At 51.2% G+C, this 27,923-nt stretch overlaps 8 protein-coding genes across 8 annotated transcripts; 6 read left to right on the forward strand and 2 right to left on the reverse strand.

Annotated features, from left to right (window-relative positions):
- Positions 1 to 806: 806 nt before the first annotated feature.
- Positions 807 to 7,930, forward strand: ALTATR162_LOCUS384 (uncharacterized protein; the record flags this gene model as incomplete). The annotated part of the gene is made up of 5 exons (XM_043307978.1): positions 807 to 1,379; positions 1,460 to 1,634; positions 6,482 to 7,335; positions 7,388 to 7,640; positions 7,704 to 7,930. 5 exons carry the CDS (start codon positions 807 to 809, stop codon positions 7,928 to 7,930), a joined length of 2,082 nt encoding a protein of 693 aa, XP_043163913.1.
- Positions 7,931 to 9,091: 1,161 nt separating this feature from the next.
- On the forward strand, positions 9,092 to 11,389 carry ALTATR162_LOCUS385 (uncharacterized protein; the record flags this gene model as incomplete). Its single annotated transcript, XM_043307979.1, has 4 exons — positions 9,092 to 9,545; positions 9,593 to 10,296; positions 10,513 to 11,309; positions 11,374 to 11,389. The coding sequence occupies 4 exons, from the start codon at positions 9,092 to 9,094 to the stop codon at positions 11,387 to 11,389; spliced, it is 1,971 nt and encodes a 656-aa protein (XP_043163914.1).
- Positions 11,390 to 12,080: 691 nt separating this feature from the next.
- On the reverse strand, positions 12,081 to 12,953 carry ALTATR162_LOCUS386 (uncharacterized protein; the record flags this gene model as incomplete). The annotated part of the gene is made up of 4 exons (XM_043307980.1): positions 12,081 to 12,418; positions 12,468 to 12,621; positions 12,677 to 12,769; positions 12,879 to 12,953. 4 exons carry the CDS (start codon positions 12,951 to 12,953, stop codon positions 12,081 to 12,083), a joined length of 660 nt encoding a protein of 219 aa, XP_043163915.1.
- A 529-nt stretch (positions 12,954 to 13,482) lies between these two features.
- ALTATR162_LOCUS387 (uncharacterized protein) lies at positions 13,483 to 14,354 on the reverse strand (the record flags this gene model as incomplete). Its single annotated transcript, XM_043307981.1, has 4 exons — positions 13,483 to 13,644; positions 13,691 to 14,019; positions 14,075 to 14,147; positions 14,199 to 14,354. The coding sequence occupies 4 exons, from the start codon at positions 14,352 to 14,354 to the stop codon at positions 13,483 to 13,485; spliced, it is 720 nt and encodes a 239-aa protein (XP_043163916.1).
- Positions 14,355 to 15,060: 706 nt separating this feature from the next.
- Positions 15,061 to 18,346, forward strand: ALTATR162_LOCUS388 (uncharacterized protein; the record flags this gene model as incomplete). The annotated part of the gene is made up of 3 exons (XM_043307982.1): positions 15,061 to 16,101; positions 16,148 to 16,504; positions 16,550 to 18,346. The coding sequence occupies 3 exons, from the start codon at positions 15,061 to 15,063 to the stop codon at positions 18,344 to 18,346; spliced, it is 3,195 nt and encodes a 1,064-aa protein (XP_043163917.1).
- Positions 18,347 to 19,330: 984 nt separating this feature from the next.
- ALTATR162_LOCUS389 (uncharacterized protein) lies at positions 19,331 to 19,796 on the forward strand (the record flags this gene model as incomplete). The annotated part of the gene is made up of 2 exons (XM_043307983.1): positions 19,331 to 19,621; positions 19,740 to 19,796. The coding sequence occupies 2 exons, from the start codon at positions 19,331 to 19,333 to the stop codon at positions 19,794 to 19,796; spliced, it is 348 nt and encodes a 115-aa protein (XP_043163918.1).
- A 996-nt stretch (positions 19,797 to 20,792) lies between these two features.
- ALTATR162_LOCUS390 (uncharacterized protein) lies at positions 20,793 to 21,487 on the forward strand (the record flags this gene model as incomplete). The annotated part of the gene is made up of 2 exons (XM_043307984.1): positions 20,793 to 21,389; positions 21,449 to 21,487. 2 exons carry the CDS (start codon positions 20,793 to 20,795, stop codon positions 21,485 to 21,487), a joined length of 636 nt encoding a protein of 211 aa, XP_043163919.1.
- Positions 21,488 to 26,059: 4,572 nt separating this feature from the next.
- ALTATR162_LOCUS391 (uncharacterized protein) lies at positions 26,060 to 27,485 on the forward strand (the record flags this gene model as incomplete). Its single annotated transcript, XM_043307985.1, has 3 exons — positions 26,060 to 26,132; positions 26,178 to 26,375; positions 26,422 to 27,485. The coding sequence occupies 3 exons, from the start codon at positions 26,060 to 26,062 to the stop codon at positions 27,483 to 27,485; spliced, it is 1,335 nt and encodes a 444-aa protein (XP_043163920.1).
- Positions 27,486 to 27,923: the final 438 nt, after the last annotated feature.

The following is a 27,923-nucleotide window of genomic DNA, read 5'->3' on the forward strand; positions in this document are numbered from 1 at the left end:
AGCATCACTCGTCGCATTTTTCATCTTCAATGTACATCCTTCAGCAATACTCTGAGCCGAAGCTCAGTCAATCGTGTCAGCTCTATAGATTTTCCTTCTCTCTCTGTGGCTTTCACCCTGCATACAGGCTCACCGCTGAGAGACTGCGGAGTTTAAGCGGTCATCTCTAATCCCTGAACCAGCCCCACACTTACACAGCCACAGCACCAATATGGGTGAATAAGAGAACCAAGCTGCTGGAACGACTGTGCCTCAACTTGCAATGCGTACATCCACCGACCTTTGCATTACTACAGTCACAGTGTAATCTCTCTCCAACCATTCACGCGTTCAAATCGTCTGCTGCTACCACTACGCTTTCTAGTTATGCCACTTTGTAGCATATTCTTGTCAACATTTGCCTTCCGTTTACCTTCCGTTGCAAAATCTTCCGGCCGGGAACGCATTCCTACTGCGCGCCACAGCCGCAATATCACTACATGAGCGCTACTCCCTTTGCAGTTACTATCCGTCTTACATATAACAGCTTTATATTAACTACATATGCAACACGGTACGCAGCACTGCGCCGCTCGCGACGCGTCTTCTCGTGAGAATTCTGAACTATTGGATTTTGGATGGATCTGGGGACTGTTGCGTATGAGTTGTGATTGCGCTCAGGTCTTCTGCTTAGACGCGCTCGTATAGACATATGTTTTCCTGCTTAAATCAGCACGTTCAAGGTGCGACAGACAGCAACTTTCGTGGGTGGGAGTTCTAGCAAGATTCATCTTTACTCCTCAAGCAACCAACAGCACAAACACGCAATGGACGCGAACCTCAAACCGCGCCAACCATGGTCTTTACGACGCAAACTTCTTCTCCTAATCCTCATCGCGACCCTAATTCTCGCGCTCGGCCTGGGATTAGGTCTAGGTCTCACCTTAGGAGGCGGTAACGACGACGACAACGACAATTCCTCTCCACCAACACCTCTCCCCACACCAAACACCACACTACCATGGGTACCATCCGTATCTGATACCTGGCAAATAATCCTCTCCCATCCACCCATTTTATCTCCCTCAGACACCAGCACAACACCTAACGTCAGCATCTTCGACATCGACCTCTTCGACACACCAACCGAGACCATTAAACGTCTGCAAACTATGGGCAAGAAAGTGATATGCTACTTCAGTGCTGGAAGCTACGAAGACTGGCGACCTGACGCCTCAGAATTCGCGAAAGAAGATCTAGGACGTGATTTGGACGGGTGGCCAGGCGAGAAATGGTTGAGTTTGGGAAGTAAGAACGTGCGGAGGATTATGGAAAGCAGAGTAGATTTGGCGAAGAGCAAAGGGTGCGATGGTGTTGATCCTGATAACATTGATGGTTATGTGAGTATCCATTCGAGTTAATCCACTCCTATGCTGGTAGCGATGAGATGGAATTTAGTAGTGCTAATAGACGATATCAGCAAAACGAAAACGGTCTTTCCCTCACCCAAAACGATTCAATCGCATACATGGAGTATCTTTCTGATATAACCGCCCCTCTGAACCTCACACTTGGTCTCAAGAACGCGGGGGATATTATACCCGCCGTTCTACCCATCGTACACTTTAGTGTCAATGAAGAATGTGTAAAGTATGGTGAGTGCACGACTTTTGCTCCGTTTATCGCAGCGGGGAAGCCTGTGTTTCACATCGAATATCCAGATGGCGCGGGTGCGGAACAAGGATTACGAGATGATGCTGTAGGGCGGTATTGTGATAGAGGTGGAAAGGGGGAGGGTAGTGAGGGGTTTAGTACAGTTTTGAAGAAGATGGAGTTGGATGGGTGGGTGGAATATTGTGATAGGCAGGTTGAGGTTACGGATGTGGATGATAGTCTAGGGAATCATGATTAAGAGAGGGACGGAGAAAACGTGTATCGGCTCGCCTCCACAAAAGACTTCCATAAAAAAGATCATTGCTCAGCAGATTTTTTATGTGTTAGCTATCAGCTCAGTATGCGATCAAGTCCTCTCTAGTAGTGAAGCCTCTACCGACGGCAAATACGACACTGAGATATGAGAAAGAGTACGCACGTTCTACGGGCGATATGCCAACGCGGTATGGCTCATAATCTTCTCGGGTGAAGTTTATGGTTGGATACCACTCCCGGTCTTGACGAGTTTCTCAGGTTGGGATATGACTGTGATCGTCTGCATGCGAACATGTGTAGCAATCATAAGCCTCACGCCGTATCCATGCCTTCTCAGCTATGTCTAACAAAACCCATCCTCAAGGTAATACGGTGTTGTGTCTTCTGCAGCTACCAAGGCGAGCGGTTGAGGTAGTAGTCAAGGATATGACCAACGACATTGCCGAAATAGCACTGCTCCTGCAGCGATATTCTCTGATGGTTATCCAAGGCTGTGTCAGCATCAAAATGGTCCCGAGGTTCTCCAGACGCTGGACTTTCTGGCATTCCTAACGAGCTGAACTCCAACGTTCGGCTTCATTCTTCCACATCTCCGTTACCCCAGCTTCGAACCCCTAACTCTAAACTCACTGTGCAGTATGCAGTATACGTAACCTCGGATTACGTGGCTTGGCATTTAGCCGCCGCAAAGCCGGAGAAACCTTGCTTTTACACCGGCTCTTTTGCCTACGGAAGGGTATCGCATGGCCGGTAATCTGAATAGGTGGCGCGTGTGCGAGTATGACCAGCTCAGTGGCGGAATATGGTGTTACCAGCTTTTACATACTTGATGCGTAAAGCAGAAGGTATGCACTCAATCTCGGCACGGGTCCGGTTCGCCAAGATGTAGCTACCGACCGGTTGAATGTGGTCCAATATCCGATGCAGGTGGAGTGGAAAATCTGGGGCGGTTGCGGTAGCTGTGCTCGGCATTGAGCTTACTTATTCTTTTGGCCCCAATTGATATTGGAAGTTTTTTAGTCGGGTAAGTGTACAGTTCTACTCGAACAATTCTCCCGTCGGGCTGACGTGGCATCGAAGAATGTTGTGTTCTGCTAACTCAAGACTTCGATATTCTCCGCCGCTTTCGATACGGAGCGGCCCGTTAGTCTTTACATCCACATCGCGACATTCAAGGCAGGTGCTTAAGCTCCTGGCCCATGGAAAACCCACCCTCTAGCCGAAGATTTGCAAGGTGGCTGGGATCACAATATAAATGTTGCATACGATGCGAAGTACGTAAATTTTCCAACGATCGCGATCTTGAGAGGGCCGCCTGAGCCGATATTGAAGATAGTCAAGTTTGTTGCCGACCTTTTCGAATCAACGAACCCGAATATGCGTCACCCGAATCCTTCCCTTTCCACAAGCCACAATAGGCGGCCGATCCATGGTATCGGCATGCGATATGAACTTGCAAGAGTATAGAGAGAATTGTGTGTATGCGATCATGCACGTTTTCATTGCCTCTTCGGTAGTCGGATTGTAGTACACATATTGGGATCCGCTTTGTGTAACTGAAACATTAGCACGAGGTCAAACAGACTTTGCAGTCTACTAAGAGCGTTCGTCTAACGCCCTGTTTGCTCATATGCGTCATTGAGTCGAAAACTCGTACCAACAAGGGCATGTAGGTTCGTAGGCCGATGGCGTCAATTAGCGAGACCGATCACATCCAATGGCGCGGTCTCCTCGTGTCTAGCTGTGTAGCTGTAAGACCTCGACTAACCGACATCATGAATGGTCGCAAGTAACGATGCGTGTCAAAATTCGTATGATCAAGCGGGCCATTCGCTTCAGTGACCTCTCATCATTGGTGGTGTAATTTCGAGGCTGACATCTCACTTTCGGACCCGACCGATCGGAAGCGCAACGGATGGATCCTTGCAGTACAGCTAGAGCCAGATGGCGTGAGACAAGACTCTGGCATACAATTCTGCAAGCGAAGGATCGATAGGTAACATGGAGAAATTGGCGCTCGGCCAAGCACCAGTGAAGGCGGCACTACTTCGGACTTCTGGACCTTGTCGATGCAACATGTATGTCGTATGCCAACGCAGAGCCGCCGGCACTTAGCCTGGATTGCATCGCGAAACGATCGCGTCATTTTTCCAAAAATGAGATACCTCAGAAGAATGCCTCCAATCTCGAAGCCTGGAGCATCGCTTAGGAAGAGGCGGAGAAAGACATGGGTCCAAGGGATACCCAGCAGAGGTTGCATATCGAAATGGAGGCCAAGGTTGAAATAGAGTGTGCATGCAGCTCTAGTGCAGGAAGAAAAGCTTATCAGTTCGATACGCTGTAAAGCGCAGGGGTTGAGTGAGCTAGATCTGCCGCCTAAAGCGGCAAACAGGGAACATATTAGGGCAATGTTAAAGTCAGCCGTATATGGACTTTTCGCGGTTCTAGTTTCCAGGTCAGGTTTGATGGTGATCGTTGCTTGTTTGGAGGCGGCATTGTTTAGTTGCGTAAATTTCTCCTGGGCTTTCCTTGGATTCAACCGACGGCGTGGCGGACCGCTTGTGTCACAGAAGGACTTTGTACATCGCGGGCTGCCTCTAGTAGTCTCCATCCAGGCGCATCGATCAGCTCCCTCTCGAGGAATCCACAGTGGCGCATATCAGCTAGGGCTTGGAGATCGTTTCCAGCCTCAAACCAACTCCATTTACAAGGTCAAGTTTGATCGCTCGCAGGCAGTCGACTAAAGTGATCAGGACTTGCCGCGTAAGCGTTTGTGAGCCATGAATGAGTTTGTATTTTTCTAGGAAGGACGAGTATCAAAGACATGTGTATTTAGCGCAGATCAGGCGATCGATCACCTGTCCTCCGCTGTCTTCAGTTCCAAGGCTGTGATCCTCACCCCAATAACGCAGCCAAGCCCTTGATGAGCGCAGACATAACGCCATCAAGCTCGCTATAGTCTGAGCTAGCTGTTAACCAAATGCTACGGCCTACAGCCAAAAGTTGCAGTAGCGTGCCAGTCGTCTCAACAATTGTCAGATCTGGTACAGAATGCACAAGCAGCGCAAGCTTTTCTCGCTCGTATAAGACCGTCGCCTCAAGAAGTTCGGTATGCATGATCGTCCAATTGGAAAATGAGTTCTCGAAAACAACGGTCAAGTCTGGTACTCTGAGTGATGCTTCATCGAAATAAAGAGGCTCCGGAAGGGCGCCAGGATTGTGGACTGAAGCGCAATGTCAGCCTTACGCTCATGCAACTGCCGGGATTGGATGTGGGGTTTCCTTCGATGCGCGCAAGCTACTCGGGAACTCATGGTAGAGTGGATGGCACTACAGCAAGGATCCGAAAAAGCCGATTCCCGCGATCTTTTGCGTTACCAATACAAAGGAAGGTGGGCTGAGCTTACCAATATAACTGTCCTTTAGTCCGGAGCTGTCTTCAACTGCTTGAGAGATGCTGTCGAGATACGCAGCATAGTCTGAAGAGTACTGTGTGGGCGTTTCGTCGACGAAGATGCCGCTCAACGCTAGTGAAGGATCGTACTCTCCCCAGAACGAGAAGGCAGCGATATCGTCATGTACAGAACTCAAATCCCTGGTACACCACGTGGTTGCCACATAACCGATAGTGCGTACGTTGCTGAGCAAGTTGAGCGCCTCAATGGCTGTTGAGTACTCTGCATTCGGTAATGCGCCTTCACCGGGTCCGTTATGTACGTTGATCACGACCGTGAATTGTATTCGTGGAAACGATGATGCCCTTGAGATGTGGGAAATCATTAGCCATGATATGATAAACTACCACAACAGTAGAGGTACATATCATACACATCGTGAAAGTTATCCCATGCGCCTGCTGAGGGGTATACGTAGAGCGGAACAATCACCGAGCCAGGCCCATCCATAGCTCTGCTTTGAGCGCGGCTAGCTACAAGCTGATGAAGAAGTATTGATTCCAGCGGAGATGTGTTGATGGGGAGTAGACCTAGGAGACACAGCGAATGGGTAGTGACGAACGTAGATGTGTAACAGGTACTCTTATGGTGTGTTTGGGCACCAAGAAGAACGTTGACAATTACCGGGATTGGGTTGTCGAAAGAAGTCTTGCCGCATGCCCACGTTCGATTTCTTGCGGCCCAGATTATGGTATTTTGAGAGAATAGAGGACGCGGCAATGCAACCCACACGGGTACGTATAGCACACTCGGCCATGCAAATTGGACAGGGATCGTTAGCGATGCGAGAGTATATTTTGAGAGTACTAGACCTGAGGAGACTCCGAAAATGATGACTCGGGATGAAGAAGCCGCATCGTGCCAAGCAACGTAAACAATATTGACGGGCGGAGGAAAAGTCTAACTTTGATGTCTTCTGCCTAATTGATCGTGAGTTGAGGCTGTTGTTGAACGTGGTGCCACGTATAAAGAATTTCGGACGTATCGAGAAAGATAGCGCCGTAACGACCAACGAATTCACTCTTCTTCATCCATTCGTTTATTCGCTAAGTCAGCATATTTGCGCAGGATGTCGTCATTCTCTTCGATTTATTCGTTGTCGCCTTCCGTAACACCAGAAGAAGTCAACACTCCAGGCACACAGCAATCTATACTATTCGATGACGATGTGGTAGCGGATCCTCTAGACATAGATGGATCCGACTCTATCTTCATCATGGTCGTTGGCGGATTGGGATACATCGGCTCGCATACGGTATTGGAATTGCTCAAGGAAGGCTATAACGTCTTGGTCATCGACGATTTAAGCAATTCGTACGAGAACGTCCTGAGCAGAGTGCGAGCTCTTGCAGTCGAGTTCTGCGCAGCGCAAGGCCGTCGGATGCCAGCATTGCACTTCCGTCAGCTGGACTACAGAAGCGCACAGATGAAAACTGTATTGGTCAGCTATTCATCGTACTCAATTGTTAGCAAGCCAGCACCCGCCCTAGCACGGTTCCCATACTCGACCCTTCAAAGGACGGATTCCGGCATCGATATGGATATGGACGAAGCGCATGAGCCTATCGTTGAGCGACGATCCAGAATATCTGGTGTAATCCATTTCGCAGCATACAAGTCGGTTGAGGAGAGCATCCGCATGCCCTTGAGGTATTACAGCAACAACGTTTGCGGACTCGTCGACTTCCTCGCTCTGCTGGACGAGTTCCGCATAAAAAACTTTGTGTTTTCATCCTCCGCAACGGTCTATGGCGAGGGTGCTAACTGTGGATTACCCTTGCGTGAAGAATTGTGTGTGCACCACCCCGAGTCGTTCGTGGATGCCGACGGAACCGAACGCCGAGTTTTGCCAGGTGTTCTAGGTCTTACATCGCCGTATGGACGGTCAAAGTTCATGTGCGAATCCATTTTGGCAGACCTGGCTCTATCTGACCCCACATGGTCCATAACTGCCCTGCGGTACTTCAACCCGGTAATTACAATCAATATTCAAAATGGGAGCAAGACATAGCTGACAACTGCAGGTTGGTTGTCATGAGTCTGGTATCTTGGGTGAAGATCCTCGGCAGAAACCAAGCAACCTAATTCCGGTTATTGCGACGGTCTTAACGGGTACCAAGCCAGTGCTAGACATCTTCGGTACCGACTGGGACACCCCAGATGGAACAGCTGTTCGAGATTTCATCCATGTAGTCGATTTGGCTCGGGGTCATATTGCAGCTTTGGCGGCTTCGACGGCTGGTCGCACTGTGGCACCATTCCGGACATACAATCTCGGTAAGTTGAAGCTTCAAACAAAAGCATACGCCATTGCAAGGCCTCATACTGACCGATGTATAGGTACGGGGCGAGGACACACCGTTCGCGAAGTACTCCAGAGTTTGGAAGAAGCATCTCAACGGAAGATTCCTGCCCGAGAGGTTGGCCGTAGGGCAGGAGACGTTGGCTTCTGCGTGGCGGAGGTGAAGCGTGCAGAGACTGAGCTGCAGTGGAAGGCAGAGAGGTCCCTGAACGACTGTTCTGGAGACGTTTGGAACTTTACAAAGGCCCGATGCTCCGATTTGTAGCGTTCTTCTAGTGTTATTTCCAGCATAGTCTAGCATCGGCGGCATTCCTTCTCTTGTGAGTACAGCAAGATAGACAACGGCCTGAATCTGATACCCATCATCATTAACCAATCGATTAATGCGACTCGCGTCGACTTCGTGCTCTCATTTGCCGCCGTCGAAAGTTGCCATGAAGCTAATGGTGTTCAGGAAGTCGCAGCCATGTCCAGGGAGTGACGAGACCAATGTCGAGCGTTAACAAGCCTTGGAAGCTATGAGCAGGCCTGCCTCCTTTCAAATCCGTCCAACCCGTCCTTACGGCCAATCGAGACTGCACTTGAATTGCTTTTCGGCCTCATGTGGGTGGGTTCATCGCTGGTATCAGATAAGACAAAGTCGGCATAGAGAGCCAAGGCCACTTTGCATCGAGCCGAAATGCCAGACGCAACACTCGGTTACTAGGCCGCGACCGCGGTAGCATTTCCTTGACTAAAGACAGTCCAATCGCATCAGTCAGATCATGTGGCAAGCCCACTACTTCAGCTGGGTCGCTACACTCAACCCTTTCCGCCGAACGCGAGCAACGACCACTGACCCCACGATAAACTGCCAAAGCGAAGGGCGGATTGGAGCTAGCAACACGGCGGTGACGGGAATGTGCGCAGACGGCCCAGTAATCGACGACGGCATCTCCGTGTAGGCAGTTCGCGGGTCCCGATTCGCCAATCCCGCGTTTCAAACCCGACGGGCTTGGGATGGATCGTACAAGCGAAGTACAGGTGACGGCAGGATCCAACGGTGCGTCAAAGGCAACGGGGTTGTCCGGCAATGTTTGACGGTGCAATGGAGCTGCACAATACCACCGGTACATGTTGTTATGAGCTGAGTGGGGGCTGTCGCAGAGGGGCCAACAGAGAGGCTGAGTGCTCCCTTGCTTTGTGTGTCTTGCATTGGGCGGAGACGTCCGATTGGGTGAAAGGCGGTTCGGAAGCTTTTTGGCGATTCCTCTCAGCGCTAAGCTATGGGCGTCACGTGCCGGTTCAACAGTACTAGCAGCCCGCAGCCGTTGGAACCTCAACGTCTCTACCTACGCACAGTCGCAAAGCCTCGCGCGACCTGGATACCGTGGATTCTTGAAACATTGCGATTAGAGCAGTCTCAATTCAGATGCCTCCCTCCGCAATGGCGATGCCTGGCCAGCACATGACAGGCGCTCCTTCCAACATCTCGGCTGGCGTAGATCCCGCTTTCTGGGGCGGCCACCAGGACTTCCAGTCATCGGACTCCACATCGCCATTATCGCCCTCACTAGGGCTCCATCTGTCGCCAACGGCAAGCATCACCACCCGGAGCAGCATCAGTGGAAGCACTCCGCCGGCGCAAACTCCCCAATCCGACGGCGGTAGCAAAAGAACGGGCGGGAAGAACAGTCAGAAGCAGTCGCCTAACGACCAAACCAGAGCATCGGTTGCTGTCGCATGCGTCCCATGTCGCAGTAGACATTTGAAATGCGACGGCGGTGTACGATGTTCCCGATGTAGGACCGACAACGTGGAATGCACCTACATCAAGTCGCGAAGAGGCTGGAAGGGAAAGCGGAAAACCAAGGAGGACAACGCGTCGACGACTCCAAATGGTGGGTGTGCTGTCGCAACCATATTTTGATCCATCTAACACGGTCAGGTGAAGCCCCAGTCAGCAATGGCCACATCTCATCACCTGAGTATTCCTATAATGGCGATGCTGGCTTGAACCAGCTCAGCCCAACTCACGGTCTTGGCGTCCGACCTGTGGCCCCACCAGTTGCTCAGCTCAACCTAAATGGATCCGCACGTCTGAATCGCTTTGGTCATCTGGGACCGGAGACTGCTGTTCAAGCATTCTACCACTTCTTCTACAACTCACATCCCTTCTGTCTCCCGGAGCCCAGGTTACTAGAACTCTTCAAAGAACGACATGCCCCGCTTCTGGAATATGCCGTCCAATACATCGGATCTAGTTACATACCTGCTGTACCTACGGCCATGTTTAAAGAAGCTCTAGATCGACAGATCGACAGCAATAACTACCCGAGAGATGCGTGGTCGGTACAAGCACTACTGGTCTTTGCTATCGGTCTCCATGCCCATAACGAGGTTCCACGAGCAGCACAGATCTTCACCATAGCTCAAAACCTCACCCTGGAAATTGGCCTTAACCGGATGGAGTTTGCGTTGGTGCACGGAGAAAACGACCCACAGCTTGAAGAAAGTTGGCGGAGAACATGGTGGTCCATGTTCACAGCCAACGGCATGATGACAGCCGTCAACCCAGGCGTGCAATTCAGACTGAAAGACGTAGTAACCGACGTCCCGCTACCATGCGAGCAAGACCAGTACCTTTCAGGTGTAAGTACCAAACCTGTGACATCATATTCTGACATGTGTCAAATCGGCTTGGCAATGTTTCCCTCTTTGGTGCGATCGCATGCCCGTGCCGCTCAGGTGTGAGATCGTCTGACTTGCATGTCATAAACTTTTTCTCTTCACTCCGCGGACTGTATTGCATACACACCCCATCAGCCAAAAGAGAAAAAAGAATTCAAACTAACACTCCACACGCAGCAAATACCCTACCCGCCTACTCTCCAAGATTACGACGACTCGTCCTTCCTCCCCACCGCCTTCACCTTTTCCTCCTTCACCTACCTAATAGACGCCATCCGCATCCTGGGAAAAGTTTTCGAAACCGCGCGTCTCGACAGCACCTTTGAATACCATGCCGTTGACGTCGTCGATCAATACCTCTGCAACTGGCGCTTACACCTCCCCACCTCCAAAATGGAACTCATATCCAACGACGGCGTAATCGACGAAGTCCTGTTCCAAGCGCACATGGTGAATGCCGGGTCGACAATCATGTTGCATCGACCGAGATCAAATCTGGGTTTCGGAAGGGTCGAAGGAGTGAATATTTGTGTGCAGCCCGGTCAGGTGTTACTTCCTACGCAGACACGGGAAATCCACACGGCGAAATGCCTCACCTCTGCTGAGAACATCAGCTCTTTGATCCGTCTACCCGGGAACCTCCTCTACCATACACCCTTCTTCACCTGCGTCGTAGTAATGGCGTCGGTAGTCCACCTCTCATACTGGTCCTTTCTCGTTCCCGACGGCCAGGACGACATTATCAAACAGTCGATACGACTCGATGTGGGGACTTTGCAGCAGTATAGCAACACGTGGCCGATTGCTAATGTGGTGCTCGGACAGGTGAGGGGCGTGGCGCATACGTTGTTTAATAGTAAGAAGGCGATGAGCATACATCTTTGGAGTAATTTACACCAGGGAGATGTGATTAGGGGGGTTATTGAGGATGGGGAGAGAGTGCCGACGCAGCAGTATGCCCAGTTGATTGCGCCGTAAGTTAATCCCTCCCCTTGTCGAATTTGTTCATCATGGGTATGAAGACTGACTTGCTTATAGGATGTTGAAGTCGTAGGCATCCTTGTCGTCTCGTCGTCGGGCTTTCTTTTTTTCTTTTTGCTTGTCCTTGCTTAGTTTGTCGTTTTTCTTTTCTTTTTGCTTCGCTTTCGCGCCGACATGATTTGTTGTTTTGATGATTTCGCCGCGCCTGTCAAAAATGATCGCTTTTCAACTACAGCGAGCGAACCTTGCGTCAACGCTTTTCCCATCGCAGCGATATCTCCCACACGCTTCTCTGTTCGCTTTCCTGCGACTCTTTTTTCGTATCATGAGTACATCGGATATCACCTATCTCTTCTTTCTTTCGGGGTCGGGGCGGCGCATTTAACAAAATTTCCTAGCAGCGAGCAAGCGTTGTCGGAATAATACGGCGGTATTGGAGAGAAGGCTTGGAACTAATGAGGATATGAAATGCTGTCGTAGTAGTCGCAACGCCCTTGTGCGTGTTAATAGTAGAATCGAAGAGTCTTCTTGATCGTCAATCGTGTCTTGAGTCATTGAGAACAGTCTAGTTTGTTCATTCGTCGAAACGCCGGCTAGTCCAGCGCTTCATGTCGGATACTTCTGCCATTCCTCATCGGCATGCCCAATTTTCGCTAGAAATACCCTCAGCTGATATCCGTTTCCCATTCCAACTAAATCTCATCCCATGTCGTATACCCATTAGAGCCCTAGCCGTGGCCTAGAGCAAAGCTCATGACCGTTATCTACAAATCGGCGTCGTCCTCATCGGGCAGAGGCATCTGGGCGGCGTTCTCCATCTCCTGTCGGTACTGTTCGAGAACGGCCTGGTCGACCTGGACCTCGGGAGGCGCAAGAGCGGGGGCAGCGACAAAGTCGAGAGTCTGGTTGCCGACAAGTTTCCGGGCGAGCCAGAGGAAGGGCTTCTCGAAGTTGTAGTTGGACTTGGCGGAGATGTCGTAGTATTGGAGGTTCTTCTTTCGGTGGAAGGTGATGGACTTTGCCTTGACCTTGCGCTCCTTGACGTCGACCTTGTTACCGGTGAGGACGATGGGGATGTTCTCGCAGACACGGACCAAGTCGCCTGGGTTTGTTAGCTACTATATATAAAGTAATGACGGGTCACAACGTACGGTGCCAGTTGGGGACGTTCTTGTATGTGATACGCGAGGTAACGTCGAACATGATGATACCGCACTGTCCGTTGATGTAGTATCCATCACGGAGACCACCGAACTTCTCCTGACCAGCGGTGTCCCAGACGTCGAACTGGATGGGTCCGAGGTTCTGTTGTCTCGTCAGTATGCATATCGCGCGAGTGAATATCGATCAGATAACGTACGGTGGTGAAGCCGAGAGGGTGAACCTCGACTCCGAGCGTCGCAATGTACTTCTTCTCGAACTCTCCGGTCAAATGGCGCTTGACGAAGGTAGTCTGTAGTGGGGCTGTTAGCAATCTTCTACCGCCGCGGTTGCTTGCCATGTCTCTCAATCGCGCAGGCCGTCTCAATAGACGGGCTGCATCGCAGGACGACGCTTCTTACCTTTCCGGTACCACCGTCACCGACAAGCACGAGCTTGAAGGTTGGGATTGCGTTTTGTGCGGCAGTCTCGGCCATGTTGAAGATTGTTGTGGCGGGGTGATGTGTGTGTGAGAAGGGGGGTAGTGCGCAGAAGCTGGAGCAAAAAAGGTGTTAGTTGGGGTCGCACAGTATTATTGAGTAAAAGGCGGTGGTGCAGACTTACAGTTGATAAAGAGTGGGGAATGTTGCGGGCGTGAAGTGGGCAAGAAGAGGTTTTGTTGTGCTGAAGTGTTGGCGCCCGGGCGGTGTAAATCTCTTGGCGCCTTCCGCAATTTTGACCTCACAGGCAGAGGCAGCCCTTTAGGCAGCGACAGGCTTCCCTGTCTTTGAAATCAAGACACCACAATCACGATGAATGGTTAGTCATGGATTGCCATCACTAGCAACATCCGAAAGTCTTTCGTCTGTTTCATTTGGTCCCAAAGCAAACAACGCCGGATATCATGCTATGCTTGCTGGCCCAAACCAGTGCGCCACCCATCTGCTCGCCCACCAGCCTTGCCTGCCAGCTACCTGCTTGTAGCCCTAGGACACGTCGAGGCTAGATGATTTCTAATACACATATCTACATGGGCAGCAGGTGGCAGCCCAATAGCCCTCTTCCGCCCCAATTCCTCCGTGGTGTGAGTTGCATCTGAATTGTCTCTGCCGGGCCGCCCGATGGGCTGGGTCGCAGTGCCTTCACGGTAATAGGAATCTGCAACTCTGTAAGCCTTCTGCACGCCAACTGAAAGACGGTGTCTTTTGCAGCTGTGCAGCGTGATGCGACGTACCCCTTCATTCTGCGACACTGCCTCTGCCACGCGCGACAGCCTCTCGTGGTTGGTCCAGTCCACCCAGCCAAACTTGGTTATGGTGTCGCCCACTTGCAGACCTGCCGTGGCTGCCGGGCTGTCCGCCACGACACTGTTGACCTTTGCGAAAGGCGCTTCGATTGCGGCAGGCGGTGCGCCGACTTCTGCCTGTGCACCGTTGGCTGTCGCTGGGTTGTTCGCCTGCTCTGCCAGTCGCGCGTGGTGCTCGTGGAGGCCCTTCTCGATGCGCGACATGAGCTCCTTGTAGTCATTCTTCAGCCGTATGATGCGCGCGCGCGTTGTCCGTACTGCGAAGGGTCAGCGACGACCCTTTGGGATGATGCAGGCTCCTTCAGCGCTTACTCTGAGGGACGTCAATGTCACTGCGTGGGAAGCCGTCAAAGGTGGTCAAGCCGGTATTCATGTGGACGCCATGCTACAACAAGACGTTAATTGCTTATCACGCTCATAGCCTTGATCTGCGTACCGAATCCAGGACCTGGCCTAATGCTTTCAACTCTGTCTCTACTCGGTCCTTTTCAGCAATGAGCTCTTGGAGCGTTAGCTGCTCTTTTGGTATGCCATTCGAGTAGCCTGATGACGTGGGCCCGGAAGAGACGGTTGGCGCGTGTATGTCGTCCATCTTGTGTAGATGTTGTCGCAGGGTTATTGCAAGACTCTTGGATTGCTGACTACAGCTTGAGCTTAGATGTGGGGGAAGGGGAGCTTGAGCTGCCTCAGAGTGGCGCGGGGCAAAATCCGCCGGAATGGTCCACCTTGCTTCTTTCATCCCCTCACTTCTCTACCAAACTCAACAATCATCAAGACATGCGCGTGACATGTGTGCATCGCGAATAAGCTTGGAAGATAGACACAATCGACCCAGCTACCTCGCTACCACTCATCAGTATGGCTCATGTGCTCATAGTCCTGTGCAATACTCCGGTCGCTCCCACCGTCATAGTGAGTCGCGACTACCAAATATGTCTCAAGCAACGCGGCCGCCATGTTAGCTGCTCTTCATCGATGGTTCACCACTCGCCCCTAACGAAACTCCGCCCATGGCTCCCGGTAGCTTGCGCTTTACAATGCGCCGTCTGTACCCTCCCTCTAAATGCCGCCATTACCTTCTTGAAGAATTCTGCGCCTCTGCACTTTCCTTTGACCCTTCTCTTGGCCTGCCTACCCAGTAGTCATATCCAACATGCCTCATCGGGCTTCCTTGTTGCTCTACAGTTCACTTGTCTCTCCTTAAGCCATCGTCGTTGGATGCAGTAGTATTTATCTCATGCCGCAAGAAGCCTTCGTACACGTTCCTAGCATAGTGTCGACCCCTCGACCCAACTGGCATGGCATATGTATTGTCGCTCCGGCCTCAGAGCCCACTCAAGCGTTCCTTCAGCGACAATCCATACCTCAATTCCTGCTCCCCACAGAAAGACACACTACTTGCACCGCTGAGCGACATCACCGCTCGTAATGGCTCCCCGTGCTCGTTGTATTCCCTTGGCGCGACTAGAGCCGACTGGTCTCGAAGTAATGAAAACATACCACCATTAACCTCTCAGTCGCTGCTGGATCTTGTGCCTGAAAACCCCGGCTTTCCTTTCAATACCAGACATGTCGTCGAAGAACCACGCAAGCGGAACTGTGGGCCTGATAGACCACCACCGTCTTTCTCACGACTTACAGCCCTTCCGAAGCTATACCCGAGGGGGTACCACAAATCGCAGCAGATGGCGGAGTCTTCCTCTGATAGTGACAGCTCAACTGAATACATGGACGCTGATGATAACAGTTTCGAGGAAACACGCCTGTTCAACTTCTACGAAGCCATCCATGTACCGTTGCCAGAAGGTCGCTTTACCGACGATGACGGCAACGAGCCGCGTGAAGAGTACGAGGAAGTGCCCGTCGCCATTCACGTCCCTTCACAACCCTTTCGCCGGTGGATGAGTACTTTGCGACGTCGACATGCTCAGCGGTGGAGAGATAACCTCCCTGAGATATTACGGCTATCCTTCGACACTACTGATGGCATGTCTGTTCTTTCTCGACCACCTGGAAGGCTCTCTGAGTCGGCACGCAGGACTCCGGAATCGTTGACGTCTTCAATGGGTTACGTAACAGCCATGAAGTCGGCTTCGATAACCATTGGGAGCACAAGTATTGCGCCTCGTTCGGATGCGGGGCTACAGGGTAGGGTTCGCTTGGGCAACAGAAGCAGCAACTACTCCGAAGCGCGCAGGTCACTCGAAAGCCATCGCGGTGCACTGGGACCTGTGCTCGATGAGAGCGCATGGCTTCGATCACTACAGCGTCGGAAAGTCGTTGAAGAATTAATATCCTCGGAAGAGAGCTACATCGCAGACCTTAAGGTCTTGATCAACGTATGTCCTCTTTACAACATGTCAACTCTGACTGACACTGATACAGGACTATTTCATGATCCTTACTGCCCTCCCTACTCTATCGGGTCAAACACGATCATCCATACAGCAAAATATCTCCCAGATTCTACAGCTTCACGAAGACTTGCTCGCCGAACTTCACCAGGTTGTGCCTCAGGCAGATTTCACCAAAAGCGCGTACCAAGAGACGTATCCCGTGACGAAAGCCAAACACATACGTTTCCATAGCGCAGACATCGTCCCGGGGCGCTTTACTGAACACAAAACAGCCAGAAGGCTCCGACATTCTTTAGAGATCGGACGGTCACCGGATCGCAGACCCCGAGGCCTGGTGACCGACACGCAAACGGCAGGTAACATTGCCACGATCTTCAATAAACACGTACGTAAACGTGACTCCTCGATGTCCGCTACTAATGCATTCTAGATGAAGCGCTTCTTCACATACGAGGAATACGGTGCGCATTGGACGACAATGTCCCAGGACCTTACTATCATGTGCAAGGGACTGCATGGCTGGGAAGAATACGAGCGAGGTGTCGAAGCGCTGCAGAAGGTGGTGGCATCGGAAAATAACCGTGAGGCGGGTAGCAAGAAAGCACTCAGCTTTCCTGATTTGCTCATCAAGCCAATTCAGCGGGTCTGCAAGTACCCTCTACTGTTCGACGATTTGTGCCGCCACACACCCGTCTACGACGACCCGGAAGCGCACGCCGAACTTGAAAAAGCTCTTTTCCGTCTGCAAGAGACCATTCGCGAAGTCAACAAAGCGAAAGATGACCCTCAGACCCGGCGCCTCATTGAAGTCACATGGCAGTTACAAGATCGCCTAGCTTTCTCGGAGCAGAAGATATCTCGAGCTCTTGTCTTCCGCCTTCTCGGGCATGTGCTCCTCTGCGGCGCTCTACATGTAACCTACCAGACACCTGATCGTATTAAAGGCTCATACATGGTATGCGTACTTTATAAGTCCTGTCTGGTACTTGCAACGGCAAGTCGGTTCCATACACCCTACACCGTTGTGGCTTCAATTGGACTTGCCAATGCCAGCATCGAGGAATCTGATAATGGCCGCGGTATCCAGTGTCACACAGCCCCACATACATGGAAGTTCGTCTTCGAACACAGCCATCGCTTACACGAACTCATCTTCAGCGCCTGTACCTCCCAGGAGGAGGAGGTATGGAAGAAGCAGCTGCGCGAGCGTATTGTTTATGAGACACACGATTTCGTCGAAGGCCAGTCTACCATGCAGGACATGTATACGTCCTTATCACTTGAACTCAAATCTCTTGGTCCTATTTTCGGTCATGCAAACACGATAGTACGACGCATGTCAGTTCACCGAGCGGCGACTCTGGGCGCAAAAACCAACATGAGCCAAGTCATCATAAAGAACACTCAGGCGCAGAAGTTACCCGACATGCCTCCGACATTCTCGCCAAGTATACTAACCCGATCGCAATCGCACCTCTCCGCAAATCACATCTCTACACTTGCTCCACGACGAGCTGAGCGCATTCGTCTGGAGACTACATTGGAAGACGTATGGACGAAAGACATGTTGCCTTTTCCGGGTATGTCGAATCGGAGGATGGAAACTCAGATCCGAGCTTCGGCTAACTCAGTCATGCGAAAACTGAGCATGGCAAGCATTGCTAGCAATTTCTCGCGTCGCTCGCCTAGCCTTTCTAACGCGAGCAATACACGATCAGAAGACTCCTTCGGAAGCCGGGTCCATAAGATGTCAAACGGAAACCTGCGAGCTCAATCGGCGACAGACCGAAGACCTGCACCGGCAGTTGTGGACTTCCATTCCGCACCCGCCGCATTCTTGCCCACGGATTTCGAAGTAGAGGACACGCGGCCCTCGAGCAGACGCCGACATCTTGCCAGCCGTGCTATAGGCGTGAAACTTCCACTCGACAAGCCTCTACAGAGCAAGCCAAAGAAACTCCGCCGTCTTTCCACGCATTTGATTAGCCTCCCACGATCTGAGTCCAGCGCTCGAGTGACTGAAAGAACCGCCTCTCACGCCTCAACAGCAACTACGTTACGTGTACCACCTCCTTGCGTGGAGGTGACAAAGAACATGGAAAACCGGAGACAGCGTCGACAAGAAGACTACACCGCCGACTCTCGACCTGCATCTGCTGGTTTAGCGTCTTCCACCTCGAACAAGTTTTCCAAGAGCAAGAGTCGGATCTTTAATTTCTTCCGATGAGTTGAACATGCAGTACCGTACCTCCGTTGTGTCGACTCAAATATTACATATTGCGCTCTCTTTCAAACAAGTATTGAAGTGTCGGGAGAACAAGAGCAGGGCAAAGCGAAACCGGACTTTAAATTTTCTTCACACTTCACGACTGTAACGACCACGACTATCCTTGCGATCAACAGCAAGTTGATGAGATTATGATCTTGATGACTGGACACGACGACGACGACGACGACGACGACGACGACGACGACGACGACGACGACGACGACGACGACGACGACGTCCGCGACGATGATGACGATGGCAAATGTATACTAGTGATGGCTGTGCGATCAGCAGGGTTACTGCAAGGTACTCCCGCCCCCATCTGGACTACGTTGACGATTCTATGGGGGATGATCGGATCGAGCGGGAGAACGGCATGACGTCATTTGGCTATGTGTCTTTTAGCATATCGGCAGGGGCACGCGATGGATCGCGTGATGGTGGGGTTAAAGTCGGTTGCAAAAGAACACGTATATTTGGATAGTAAGAAAATCGGACTATGTTTAAAGCGTCATTGTGTCCTGTGCTTGAGCGGAGGTGTTGTTGGTGCTGTCGTGATTGAGGTGCCATCTCAGCGGCATCGCATGGTCAAACAGAGGCAATCCAGCAACGAGGCAAGGCGTAACCGTGCTCGATTCGTTTCTGCAAGAGCCGCAATGCAGCCTTATGAAACCAAGAGGCTTACGTAGCTACTTGCTTTACCTTGCCCTGCCACCTGCCAGCTTCAAGGTGAAGGGGCTTGGCAATGACGTAGCCTATTGGCCAAAGCTCATGAGCTCTAAATAAGCCCCTCCAGAGCTTCCCCTCTATTTCCCCCCAATTCCAATACAAACAGACTCCCACACACTTTACAGTTCTCCCTCACTCGAATTAAATACTCCGCTCGAGATCACACTCAAACAGCCCACATACACTAGAAAAGTTAACGAAAAGCACGACACAATGGCCCGCGGAAACTCCCCCCAGACCCAAGTCTTCTACAAGGGCAGCTCAGGCGACCAATTCTGCATCTTCGTTGAGAGCGCAGAGGCGGTGCAGAAGTGGAAGGCTGACAGCACGATTCCCATGGTTGATGTTGTTGCTGGGTGGAAGGTGCTCGTCCCCGAGCACGGCAAGCAGGGTGTGCTCAACACTGCTTCCAAGCAGCAGCTTGAGAATGAGTTTGGCGAGGGCGCCAAGGAGGACGACATCTTCAAGAAGATTCTCCAGGAGGGTGATATTCAGTCAAGCGAGGTGAGTTTTATCATCCACACATGCCTTCCCTCTTTCCGTTTTACCCTACGACCCTTTCCACCTCTTACCCTCGCGCGTATTATCAAAGGTTTATTTGCTGATCCGTTATCTCACACAGAACTCCGAGCGCCTTGGCATCACCAACGAGTCCCAGGGCGGACGTCAAGCCCACTAAACGTTGTACCTTCGTCAACACAACGACGGGCGGACGATCTTAGTCTTTCTTACGACTTTCGATATGATATCATGACTTAGGAAGGGGTGAATGGGGTTTAGCTAGCGAGTAAGATCTGCTGGCTTGTAAGGAGGGATTGAGATGACTGCTTTTGCTAGAAAGCGAGGCTGCTCTACTTTGTCCTGCATCCTGCATGTTCGATAGGCTTCTTTAATTAATGAGATACCTACAATGAGTTCGCGTTTCATCACGAGGGCGATATGCGTGGAGTGTGCAATGTGACTGCGTCTGTGCCTTTGAAATGTGTTTATAACGTTGGTGGCCGACAGCCGGAGTCTTGACATGCAAGATCAGTTTCATTTCTACCGCTGGGTGACGGAAGTTACCCTGTACAAGCTGAAAATTATCATTTCAGCATCGCGTGTCTCTTTCTCCCTTCTATCGAGATATTCTTCCTAGAAACCTCTCCATGAGCGACCTTCTTGATATCGACTGCGCCGCTGAGAAAGATAGATACAGCCTGGTCACTGCAATGATACCCCACTACTAATCTCGCTAAGGAACGCCCCGCGTGAAAGGCAACGTCGCTCCCGTCTTGCCGTCCTGCCGTCCGTCCCATCGTCCAAAGATTTGACTCCATTGACATCCAATATCAGCCACCAACGCAGTACTTGATCCTGAGAACCAAACCACGTTAGCGTAGGAATACGGCACAGTCAAAACATCATAGACTAGCATCAACTCCCTGCTACTTCTTCCTGGCCTCGACCCTTAGCACGAAACTTATTTACATACATATAGCGTGTAGTCCGAAATACTCCGTTGTCCGTCCAATTAACCATAACCAACACCCTCACATACACCCCCGACCATTTAGTGTCTGTTTCAACCCCAAAGGCTTCAGTTGGTTGCTCGATTCTGATACCTTGTTACGCCCGTGTTCTTCTGAACCACACCCACCCCAGACCCGCATCCTTGCTACGTACCTGCATGAACATGCGCGTCACATTCAAACTGTGTATTGCGGCTCTGTTCGCCCTGCCCCTCGTTTCCGCTCAAGACAATGACAGCGCCTCAATCGCATCCTTCGGTGCGGGCAAAGGCTGCCCCAAGATCGCCCCCGGGCCGGTGAGCTTCAATTATCTGGCGGGGCAATTCACCCCTCAAGCTCTTCCGGACCCAATTGCGACGGAGTCTATTCGTCAGACCCTGGCGCTCTACGCCCTTGCCATCGATGGCCGCAACTACGAAGTCCTGAGGAAGGTCTTTACTAATAACGCCCGTGCCAATTACTCTGATCCCATCGGTGAGTTGAATGGTGTACAAGCCATCATTGATACCCTGGCACCCAGTCTCAGCACCTTCGTGTCTACCCAGCATCACCTCGGCACACAATTGATTCACATCTGCGGTCTTACCAGCGCTGTGTCTGTCACGTACTTTCAGGCTACGCACTACTTCACCCCTTACACTGGCGTTGGGAACCCTGTGGACAATAGCAAGGTCTTGATTGATAAGGCTCAGTATCAGGATACGTGGGCCAGACAGGGGGATGGAAGCTGGAAGATCACCAATCGTAACTTGGTGCGAATGGTACGTTCTGTGCTTTGTGTTCGCGACAACTTTGCATTCGCTAACTACGTGACAAACAGGGTCCTGCTACATTAGACGGTGGCTTTCCTACTTCGTAATCTGTATTAGCATATGTAGGTCAAGATGTCAAAGTCTTCATGTAGAATATAGTACACTTAACCTCTATAGGTTATATGATTTCGAACTGCGTTTGTCAAGTTAGTACTAACGCTTTTGTGCTAGATTAAGTAAGAAGAATAAACGAATCAAGACTTAGACGTTGAATACATAGATCCCAGATGCTCTTACAGGAGCATCTACGCACAATGCGCCATCTTTTGCAATGAGAAAAAAAGTCCTAGAACGGGAGGTACAGGTGACGGAGATAACAGATAGAGTAATTGGCGAGGAGCATCCTTCCACACTGATCAGCGTGGCTTGTTGTGGCTACACGACTGATAGCTTCAAACCGCCTCGTCCTCCAGTTGCTGGGGAACAATATTTCGCTACACTCATATGATCTGCCCATGCTCGCGATAATGCAAGCTCAACCCAGAACGCCAATGATAGACGGACAGTAGCCAATTTAGGCTTCTCATAGATCACCTCAAGGTCATCCGGCCAGTGCTGGATTCCGAACTCCAATGCCCTATCGAACAATCGAGAGTCCGAATCATTGTCGGGTTCAGAGTGCGTATCGTTATCGGTAAAGTTGCTCAACTTGGCTGGTAGGTGGTAGTAATCGAATCCAGCTTTATTCGAGCTCACACAAAAGGCTAGAACCCAACCCTTAGGCATATAACTATGACAGATCGAGCTTACCAGAACAAAGTATCACGTCGTGTAGGGAGCTTTCTGCTTTTTGTCGAGAAACGCTTTATTCGTTTGAGTCAATCTGGAGATGTCGAGTAGAATAGGGTCTGCAAAGAAGATAAAACCCCCCCTCTGGGTAACATCCTCGGTCCAAACTTCTGCGTGAACCGTTTGCAAGAATTCAAAGCTCAATGTTCGCCGGTCGATACTCCATGGTTTGTTGTTGGGACGGAACAATGCCCGGATCACGATCGCCATTGAGCAAAAGGAGAAGGTGCAGCAGTTGCATATCCTCCACAGTATTTCCTCCACGGATGCTTCGTAATCGACTCTGAGATCCGAGCCCTCACTGCATAGCGCTAGTAGCGAGAAAACACGATCGCGCGGAATTTCGCATTGCAGCTCTATAAAAGTGTCGAGAAGATATATTAGGCTCCCGCCGGTGAAGCGTTCTGGATTTCCATTCAGGTATGTTAGTTGTCGTAAAAGATGACTGTGACTTGGAACGGCGAAGGCGAGCAATCTCGGGAACTGTTTCATTGGTAGCTCTTCTTGCTCTGCCATCATAGTGAGTTTACGCGCAAGAATGACTTCCTGAGTAATCCATGCCCGGCTCCAGTATTTGTGGTTAAAGAATATTCGTACGTTTCGCTGTTTACGATCCACAGAAGAACCATTCGAGATTTGGCGAAAGAGGCCTACTATATCGAGACTCCTCCCTAGCCAAGACACGACTCTCTCCGCACGGGAGTATATGAGACCCATCTGCTGCACCTGATGCATTTTCTTCACAAGATTCTCCTGATGGATACATAACGCATCAATCCACAGCCAACCGAACGCCTTCTTTCTGGCTTGCTGCAAGAAGTCCGATAGGTTCGACCGAACGTGGTGCAGTTGCTCGTTGATCATGACGGGATAGCCGTTGTCAGGCTGGCCCCATACGTAGGACAGGCAAGTGTAGACATTGTCCACAGTCGCGTCGCGTATTTCGCATCAAACGAGCCCGGTAGGCGACAAGTCTGGATGAATTCGAAGCAGTCGGATGGACCACGGAGAAAGATCGAGAGAAGTGTAGGTAAGAAGTTCAGCCTCGAGGTCGGTGCCTGGAGCGGACAAGCTCATGCTGCTACCAAGGCCGGACAAAGCCGTCTTCTTCTCAATAGTATTTTGCGAAGTCAAGCACGTAATATGCTGTGAGGTGCAAGAAGAGCTCGAATGATGGATAGACGTGCTGTAGACGAGCCCAGAATTAAAGCGCCCGCTGGAGTCATTTCCTCAGCTGCCAAGATTGTGCGCCGCCTGAGATGCGAGGCCGGTATAGCTTCGAGACCTCGCACACGTGACAGCCGTCCCCGCTACTTACCTACCTACATCCTGTCTCATATCATGTTCAATTTTACGCAGATATACCGCTACGGGCTCATTTGCTGCTGTTTTACCATGGAGAACTTCGCTTCTGCACTTGGTGCGCATGATTCTGCGTATGTAGATGTCGCACATGTCGAAGAACTCACCTCAGTACTACCAAGTTTGCGATTCTCTAGAACAGCGTGCTATATCTCTCGGAAATGACGAATGGAATTTATGTTCTCGCGTTGTGTTGTTTGGAAATTAAAGAGGTTATGTCCTTGACAGTGATGGTAAGAAGGCGGTACGTGGTATCGATTGGCTGTCTGAGGGTGGCGGCCTCGGAAGAGTTGACGGCTATTCGTACAAGAGCTATTTTCCCATGAGAGGCGTTTGTGGGTACACGGTGATGGTGTACTATGGGTAGCGTGAGACTGTTTCTTGTTTGGACGTAGGGTTCGTTGCTCATGGTCCTTCTCTTCGTCTCGATCCATATTTCGGCGATCTGATGGTTGTAGTTACGGTAGTATACTGCAAGAATAGTGAATATCTGTAAAACTCGCGATAACAATTTACTATAGATTAAGAGATTTACTGTTGTTTGGAACAAAGAGGAGTTGGTGCCTCTAATACAAGCTGCTGCCGGGTAGTTGTATTCGCATCCAGTGTTGAAGTTCTACTTTGTGTGCAAGTGCGTGAGAACAACTCATGGCTTTGACATCAAAGTCCATGATGCTCGTAACCTATCTCGAACCGCATAGATGCGGTTTCTGGTAAATGAATTGTACAATAGCGGTCATGACTCAAATGTGGGTTGCCACACGAGTGCCTAGCGTATCATCGCGGTTAAGGGTCGTTTCCATATTCGACCGAATACGGGAGGCGATGGTCTTGGTGAAGTTGCACGCCGAAGTTGCAGCCCTAAGGACTCGTCTAATGGAAGCCTAAGCAGAAATCCGTACGAAGGACCGATGGAAGGATGAGTCGTGCCGAGGCTGAGCCTAAGGGTTCTCTTGATGCTTTGCGACTTTTCGATGGACCAAATGAAGTGTCTGACATGTAAGCTGCCGTGAAACCTGTCAGGCGCAAGGCGCAGTGCTTGTGCTCGTGCTCTACGTATGCGCAGTGGTACCAACACTTCACAGCGACACAAACTCCCTTTCGCAACAACAGTGCAACCCCCAGGAGAAAGATTATTATGCGGCCCGGTAGATCGACAACCACCTGCATACCGTCATGAAGCCAATGGTGGAGCACCGGAGATTCCGATATAAAATATCCATCCTAGCATGTGCAAAAATACGAAGTCACGTAGAAGCTGCCAAAAAGAAAAGCGGGTGTGCATAAAGTCGCAGTCCTGACGCAGGGCAAAAGACGCCGTCTGTAGAACGGCGTTGCGAGGCTGATAGACCTTTTTGGCGTGACGGGGCACCCACAATTAGAATTCTTCCAAGCTTCGGCCTTCTTCGCTTGTAACCTCGAACTTCTCCGTACGCGGACAACGTCATTTGCATCGCTGCTCAAACTCCGTCGCCCTCTGTTAGCCGTGATACGAAACGGTCATTACCGATGGCGATCCCTGCATGCATCGCTGGCATAGAGGCGAAAGGCGACGAGGGAAGTGGGATAGCAGCCGCGGAGTGAGTAGTGATGCGACAGTTTGGCTTACTTCTGAAGCGAGACATGGCAATTGGTACACATGCGCATGCTACATACGACATATGTTAATATAAGAGACGGATAACCGCATGGATGAAAGACACCTGCCAGTTGTAGCGCACTGCTGTGAAAGCCGGTTTTCCCCTCGAATCATGCTCTTCAACTCGCCCGCGACGGGGGCGTCGATCGCTCGTATCGCGGCATGTCACTTGAGCGCAGTGCGGGAGCATGTATTCATTCTGCGCCTCCAACAACTTCAAAATGGTGTGTATTCCGCGCGCCGTCAAGCGTCGACCACGTTGGTTTCAGGATGCGTGGCTTTGCGCAAGCCACAGTGCGTGACAATGGGGCCTTTCATCGCAACCTTGAGAGCGATACGGAGGAACTAGTGCAGGGGACCGCTAAATACGATGACCTCACCGTGACCCGCCAATCCTTCGGTAACTAAACGAACGGATTGTGCGCAGCCGAGGGGGCGTATGCATTGTGGAGATGAGAGTTTAATCTGACGAATGAGGTGGATCTTGCGTGGACTGGTGCTTCGTTTGGTGTATACCCAGGATGGGAGGACAGGGCTTGGATGGCGCCCGAGAGGCTTCCGCACAGAGTCGTGTGTGCGATCATCGTGCAGTGCCTTTGCCTTGTCTTTGACCTCGCTGGCCTTCTCCACGATCTTGTTCATTCTTACACCTTTCTCGCTCGTGTTTCGGGACTTTCACGCTTGCTTTGGCTCTCACTTCACTATTTCTGAGCGTGCTCCACTCACGACACCTGCCTTGTGATTCACGACCTCAACTGCAAGGATTTAATTGAGGCGTCAAGGTACCGCTTTTCACCGAGCCAGGGACCCATTCTGGAAAAGGCGCATCATGCCTACTCTCATGTGGTTGCGCGCTGCTGCTGTCGCTGCTCTCGCGACACACGCTACTGCCCAGAAATGCTGTAGGTGTACTTGATCTCACTGATGAGCAATGGCTAATTGAACAGACTATCCCAATGGCGTAGAAGCTGCAGATACAGAGAAGCCATGCTCGTCAGCAGAAGGTTCTGCCTGCTGTCCGGACAACTGGGAGTGTCTCGACAATGGTCTTTGTCACTATCCGGCGAACAACCTGTACGGCCGATACAGCTGTACGGATCAGAGCTGGGAATCTGAAGGCTGTGCCTCAAACATGTGTACTTACAGTAAGGACATTGTTCTGCTACGGAGGGCGTCGCTAAACGTGAGCAGATATGAACGCTGTCGGCGGCGAGTCGATAACACAGTGCTCCGATCACGACAACCAATGGTGCTGCAACGCAGACGCCCAACATGTTAATTGCTGTAAAGAATCACCGTCACCACGTCCTTTCTTTGCGCTACAAGACGGAAAGGCGTATGCGACGATTGGTGGCAGCACAGCGACAACCGTACCCAACATCGCTAGTATTACCGGTCTGGCTGAGAGCGGTAGTGGCTCGGGAGGTGGAAATTCCGCATCGCAGACGTCAGCGCAACGGTCCTCAGCTGCTCCATCCACGACTGACGATTCGAATTCGCAAACTGCAACGCCAGACTCTGTCTCGACTACGCCTACGCCCTTTAGTTCTGTCGCGACGAGCTTTTCTACTGGTAGTGCGGGAGTAGTCACCATCGAAAACACCGTTCTTGTTACCCCAGCAGCGACGGCCGGTTCAAACAACGGTAATGCTAGTAGCAGTGGAGACGGGGACTCTAACGGTGGATCAAGCTCGAACCTCGGTCTTATCATCGGTTGCGCCGTCGGCATTCCCCTCGCACTCGCTTTAATCGGTATCATCTTCTGGCTGCTACGAAAGCGCCGCCAGCAGAAAGCCAACCCCTACAAAGAAGCAAGCGAAGTAGAAGGCGACAGCCCAATTGTCGGCGGTGCAGCAGGAAAACTCAGTAAGAAAGAGACATACCGAAACTCGAGGCCCGCCACCGCAGAGATTGACGGCAACCCCGTTGGAGCTGGACGGCCGAACCGAGTCTCCGAGCTCCCATCTGGAAACGGCTTTGAACCCGGGCAAGGCGCGCCATACGGACCTGATGCAGTTGGTATTGGTGGTGGAAACGGCAATCGTGCAACCTGGGAGAGCCACCCACCCCAATACTCACCAGCACAAGCAGCTTTCAGCCATCCCGATGCTGCTGAGCTGCCCGACACGAGTGTGCATCCAGCTCTTAATGAAAAAGGGCAACCATACCAACCGTATAGGCCACCGCAACCTGTTGCAGAGCTGCCATCGGTTACGACTCCGCCCGAGGATCTGGAAAAGCAGATGCAACGGTAAACAGTCTCTTTGTAGGCGGGCGTTTTTTGGGAGCACACATAGACGCATGATATGGCTATTGCAACAACTTCTTTTTTTCAAAACGTAGGGAAGATACCACGCACGAGATTTGTGTATAATGAGTGGGGTTTCGATACCTTCAGATCTAGATAGGAAGATACCATTCTAATCTTGTAATGCGGAATTCATATGACTTTGTTAAGGACATCCTTAGTAACCGGTGGCAATCCGTTACGTGAAAGAATTATGTTCAGTTTGTTTGGAGATATCAGCCTCTCGGAAAAGGGAGAGTGCGAATGGGGGAAGGCGGTGTGTGGGGAAAGGGTAGCGAGTCATGTCTCTCAGCGGCATGTCGTCAGCCCTTGTGCCCTTGAATCCGGAGCTACGGGGGGCTCCAAGATACTCAAGATAACCGCGTCGCATCCACCATTGCTACCA

This window comes from Alternaria atra, assembly GCF_907166805.1.
Source record: "Alternaria atra isolate CS162 genome assembly, contig: 20, whole genome shotgun sequence".
NCBI classification, from domain to species: Eukaryota; Fungi; Ascomycota; class Dothideomycetes; order Pleosporales; family Pleosporaceae; genus Alternaria; species Alternaria atra.